Below are 5,413 nucleotides of genomic sequence, written 5' to 3'. Positions count from 1 at the left end.
CATATATGGTCTTCTTCACAGAATGCAACAACAAACACTTCCACATGTTCCTGAGAAACACTAGAACCCAACACTTGGACGTTAATAAATGAGACAGACAACAATTCTTGGTCAGAAACAAAAGTGAACTTATGATTACAATTTAAATCAGATGTTTAACCACTTGTTAATTTTAAAGAATCAGAACAAGGACACAGTCATACATAACAAGAAGTTCACTTTATTTCTGCGGCTTCTGCGCCTTCTCCGGCTTCTGCGCCTTCTCCGGCTTCTGCGCCTTCTCCGGCTTCTGCGCCTTCTCCGGCTTCTGCGCCTTCTCCGGCTTCTTGCCTTTTTTAGAAGACAATTTCTGGAGCTTCTTCATTTCATGCTTGATGATCCTGTTTCTCTGTAAAGAAGGAAAACGTTTATTATTCATCAGAATGAAAATAGCAATCGCTCAAATATTATGCCTTAATGTAAATTCTAAGCTTTCAGATTTTTCCCTTTTTGATAACTACCCCTTGCTAATCAATTATATTTATATTATACAGTCAAAAGATTTATCATGTATTGCATTTAAAATGTCAAATTCCACCTAATACTGTTCTGATGTACCAAGTGGACATCATTTTGGCTGGTGACTTGGGCACCCCAGTATTTCATATGTACTAACTTTCATTATAGTATGAAATACTAACAGCAACCCATCAAGAATATCTGATTTCATCAGTGGGCAATTCCCTTCTCAGCTATAACCCGGAGGACTGACACACAGATCACACTGATTCAAGTTTGATCAACTACTGAACAGAAAGTGGTGGTCAAAGCAGCATGAAAAATTCAAGGCATTCACATGCTTTGTGTAACACCATAACCCAAACCAGCTATAAAACTAAGGCTACTAAAATCTGTATGCGACTGTGAAGTGACATCTACAGGCATTAAATCCATAAAAAGACAACACTCAAACACTTACCATTTTCTTTGCTTTCATAACCTTGTAGCGATCAAAGTCGGTCATTTTGGCTTTCTGTTTGAAAAGAATCACTCATGAAGTTCTAATATATACTTATAATATGCAAGCAGTAAAACTCAAGTGTTTCAAAGCATTCCACAAGTAACTCTGACCATCTCCAAACTAGGTTTAGCTGCACATCTGGAACTAGTGCACTATTTAAGGCCTTTGCTGGGAAGTGATGGTGCAGAAAAAAACAGGCCGTTATAGAAATGACTGAACAAAACCACATTTACTGTTAAAACCCAAGAAGTTGAAGCTGATAGGCAATGTACGCCTTGTCTATCCTTAATCTTAGCCTGCAATTGAAAACACATAGTTTATTAGATTGCACCTAATTCTAATAAGCAGAGGCAGTACAACGTGTGTTACTCATACAGTGAAAGCTGTACCTTTTCTCGGGCTTCAATCTTCTTTGCCCATCTTGTTGCTGCCCATTTTTCATTTATATTTTCCTTCTCCCAGGCAAGTCGCACACACTTCTGACGAGCACTGCATTGTAACAGTCACAAAATTATATTCACAGTCTTTTTAAAAAAAAAAAGGTCTCTCCAACATTAGCCTGTCAAACTTCATACAGGGGAAAGTCACCCTTCTACATTACTTCAGACACTTTTAAGTCAATGCTACATACATCTCTGTAGCCTAATTAAAATTTTGTTGCATAAATGCTTTGCTGGGATTGACAGACAAACAACTCCAAAAGGCATATTTGCACACTATTCCTTGCACTGCTTCAGAACCAGAAATGCAGTAATTTGTTTCTAAATTACATAAACTCATACAGTAACTAAGCTGAAGAGAACAGAATGAGTTCAGCCTCCTGCAATTCCAGTGTAGTTCTGTAGGCAGGGAACATATTTAATGTCTGAAGGTGACCTAAGCAGTGGCAAAAGTGAAGCTGCACAGTATTTGCTGCAACTGCTTCCTCCGGCACCATCCATCCCACAACTATATGCAACTTGCCTAGGCCAATGTGCTGTTGGCTTTGCTCATTAGCAGTGGCCATCAACCGATGCTGGTAATGAAAATATATGCAACTGTGATAATACAGATTTTTACTGTGCACACGTTAATCCACTGACTTCGTGTTGTACAAATTTTCTGGATTTAGCAAGCATCAGATCACATAATTCAGCCATCAAGTGACAGCACATTTTTTTTTTTACCCTGGTCAACAAAAGTGCCAATGACTCACCTGTGTGGGAATTTGAGAACAAAGTCTGTCAGCTGCATGCACTTGAAGGGCATAGCCTGCCTTCTGACACCACTGCAGGGGCCATCAACTAGTGCCTGAAAAAGGAAAACAAATGTGAGGGCTTCCTAACGGTTTTCCCATCATACAGTCAGACAACAGCTACCTAATAATACATGAACAGTGTCTTGACAACAACGGTCCAAAATTGAAATAAGCATTATGCAGACAAAACCCAAGCGTTAAGTCTTGCACACACAACCCAAGCTCTACAGAAGGAATTTTAAAGGCTCATCTTTGTCTTTGGCAAAAAAAAAGACCCCAAACTGAACTTTAATAAAGCACTGAGAACTAAGATGAAATACGTATCTTTTTTTCCCCAGGTTCTTTATCAATATTAAGCAAAAAGAGTCTCCTAGCGCAAAAATTTGTTTTGAACATACATTAATTCCATTCCATTCATAAATTTTAGACTCCAACTGACATCACTTGTCCACTTCTACTTCTAGGAAACACAGCAGAGAGGGGAATACATCATTTGCCAGTGACAAAAGCTTGCTACTCAAAGTTTCAAATACAACAACAGCTGTTAAATCCCACCTTTTTGTCAACCACTTATTTCTTTGAAAGACCTATTCACAGAAAATTTCCTTTAAAATCGATACACTCTTGCCTTAGCATACAAGCTTCTGTTAAGGCAGAAAACGGCAAATGGCACTCATAGCTTACCCTGTTTTGGTCAATAACATCCACAATGGCCACCAGCTTGCCAGCATGTGGCCCAAAGGAAATAAAGGCAACTCTGCCGATCTCGACGAAGCGTTTGAACACCTGGGAGCAGTAGGAATTGACAGGAGTTAGGCGACAACGTACCTACGGCCATCGCTAGACTCAAGGCTGCTTCACAGCCTTTAAAACTGCTTCCAAAGCTTTCCAGCTGCTCAAAAACCCTCCGCTGGGGCCGAAGCCCCACGGTAACGCTCCCAACGCCTTTCTGCCAGCGCCGAGCATAAGCAACGAGCCCCGCGGGCCGCGAAGCGCCGGGGTCACCGCGCCGGCTCCGACAGCTCCAGGCCCCGTCCCCCGGCCGCGGCCCTGCTCGCCCACGGCCCTGCTCGCCCGCCCGGTGCCGCACGCGGGGCCGGGGCCAGGCCGCAGCCCAGCCCGGGGAAGGCGGGCCGGCTCCCCCCCGCCGCCCGGCTCCCCCCCGCCGCTCGGCCCGGCGCTGGGAGGCAGCCGCGGGACGGCACGGGCCGGGGGGGGGCAGGGAAGCGGGACGCGAGGAGACCCCCGGGGCGGGGAGGCCCGGCCGCCCGCACGTACCATGATGGCCGCCCGCGAGCAGAAAGGGAGGGGCGCTGCCGGCGGCGGCCGGAAACCGCCTCTGAGCCGCGACTGCGCATGTGCGGAGGCGGGGCCCGCGCTGCGCCCCTTCCACGTGCGGCGGCCACGCGGGACCTGGCGCGCGCGGCGCGGCCGGAGGGGCGGTGCTCGCCGGGGTTCGCGCCGCGCGCGTGCGCGCGAGCAGTGTCTTGCTCGGTTGCAGTTGGCACTTGAATGGCATTTCCCGGAGTGAAGCTGCAGCGTGAGCACTCTGCAGTGCATGTGGAACCGACCTGTCCGACCTAGAGCAGAGCTGCAGAGGTGGCATGCAGCATGGAGAGACATTCCGCGGGGTGACTCGCCGAAGGGCACCCTCACAGTGGTGCAGGATCCCAGCCAAGGCGTTTTACACGGAGCTCCCTGCAGCTCTCACTGGTCTTGCTACTCTGCCAAGCAGCACTGCTGCTGAGGGAAGGCAGGCGGTTAGGGTCCCGTGGACCATTAGGGCACGGCAGAAAAGCTCCGTGGGTGTATGTCAGCTCACTGGCTGGCTTTAATATACATGCATCAAGATACTGATGTGTGTGCGGATCGCATTTTGCAGGATTTTCACTCGCATAAACGTCAGCCAAAACACTTGCAATGAGAAGAGGGGCTTTGAGGGTGGCAAAGTGTAAGCAAAATGTACTGCGGAGCACTGCCAGCACACAGCTCTGGCCTTCATTCTTCTGGCTCTTCTGTCAACAGTGGAACAAAACAACCCAGTTTAGCTGTCTAAAGCATGGTGTTTATTGTTTGTACGGTTTTGCTTTTCTAATAAAAGACAGCAAGGAAAAAATGCACTTCAGCAACTTTAAATGGTGTCGATATTTTATGCAAGTGCCCAGGGGATGGATCATTACAATGGTAATGAGCACTGCATCAAGTATCTTTGAAACATCCAGAATACCATTATAGCGATATTATTTTACTGTACTTTACAACAGTAATATAGTAATACATCTATTAAACCAGTTATTTTTAAACAACATGTTCTAGGTCAAGTCAGTAGAAGGTGATGGCTTTTGGATTCTTCCATTGCGGTGATTTGGAAAAACCGTATTTTTCGTTTTCCCCCTTTGATTTAATGCTACTTCCCATTACTACTTAAGAGGAAGGAAGGGAAGTTACCCAAAATCTTGGTCTTTTTAATGACCTTTGCACATTGTATGACAGATGTACTTAAATGTCACTAGCAACTAAACTGATGACTTACTGAATATGCAAGGGTTGCATGTGTTCTCCTTAACTATAATTTGCATGCATGCATTTCTGCATCTGCTAAGATCATAAACAATTGGAAGAGACATCATAAAAAAAACATGAAACACACTTTGTCTTAACATCAAATGCTGAAAGCCGTTCAGGAATTTGAGCTTAAAAACATTTTCTCCCACGAATACACTTTTGAAAACATACAGTCAGCCTGCAGAAATGTTGCTGAGCAGGAAACTAGATACTACCTTCCTCTTACTACACAGAAACACTCATAAATTAAGTATAGGTGAGCACTTTTTGCAATACACAGTCTTCATTGCCATCCAAGTGAACATACATTGTTCCTGAAACAGTAATTGAATTTAAAAACTGAATAAAAACTTCCCTTATTGGGGTATGACTGACTATCATGCTCAGTGTTGTTTACTTTTCTGTCCTCTTCACTCATCTTATCAATGCTGAATTATGCCACGGAGTACGGCTTACTGCTTTCTTCGGCCATGTTTGCATATGGTTTATAGTTTGTCACTTTTGCCTGCCCCTGCCCTGCCCCCCCCCAAAAAAAAAAAAAAAAAAAAAAATACCTGTATGCATTTCATTTCTCTTTCTTATGGGCAATTGATTTATTGCTGCTTCTCTTT

General features: G+C 44.8%; 1 protein-coding gene across 1 annotated transcript; it reads right to left on the bottom strand.

Annotated features, from left to right (window-relative positions):
• Nucleotides 1–200: 200 nt before the first annotated feature.
• On the bottom strand, nucleotides 201–3,616 carry RPL14 (ribosomal protein L14). Its single transcript, XM_040592289.1, has 6 exons — nucleotides 3,516–3,616; nucleotides 2,922–3,023; nucleotides 2,196–2,290; nucleotides 1,390–1,489; nucleotides 959–1,012; nucleotides 201–388 (listed from the first exon to the last, which is right to left on the bottom strand). Exons 1-6 carry the CDS (start codon nucleotides 3,516–3,518, stop codon nucleotides 221–223), a joined length of 522 nt encoding a protein of 173 aa, XP_040448223.1. The 5' UTR covers nucleotides 3,519–3,616; the 3' UTR covers nucleotides 201–220.
• Nucleotides 3,617–5,413: the final 1,797 nt, after the last annotated feature.

Source organism: Falco naumanni, chromosome 4 (assembly GCF_017639655.2).
Source record: "Falco naumanni isolate bFalNau1 chromosome 4, bFalNau1.pat, whole genome shotgun sequence".
Taxonomy (NCBI): domain Eukaryota; kingdom Metazoa; phylum Chordata; class Aves; order Falconiformes; family Falconidae; genus Falco; species Falco naumanni.
The sequence above is the reverse complement of the archived record's forward strand: the minus strand, read 5'-3'. Positions and strand labels throughout refer to the sequence as shown.

What these genes read in the sequence shown, in the direction of transcription:
- RPL14 (XM_040592289.1), bottom strand. An exon ending in ATGTTATTGACCAAAACAGG is followed by an intron (nt 2,291 to 2,921) that starts GTAAGCTATGAG and finishes TTCCTTTTTCAG; the next exon opens with GCACTAGTTGATGGCCCCTG. An exon ending in TTATGAAAGCAAAGAAAATG is followed by an intron (nt 389 to 958) that starts GTAAGTGTTTGA and finishes CCTTCTTTACAG; the next exon opens with AGAAACAGGATCATCAAGCA.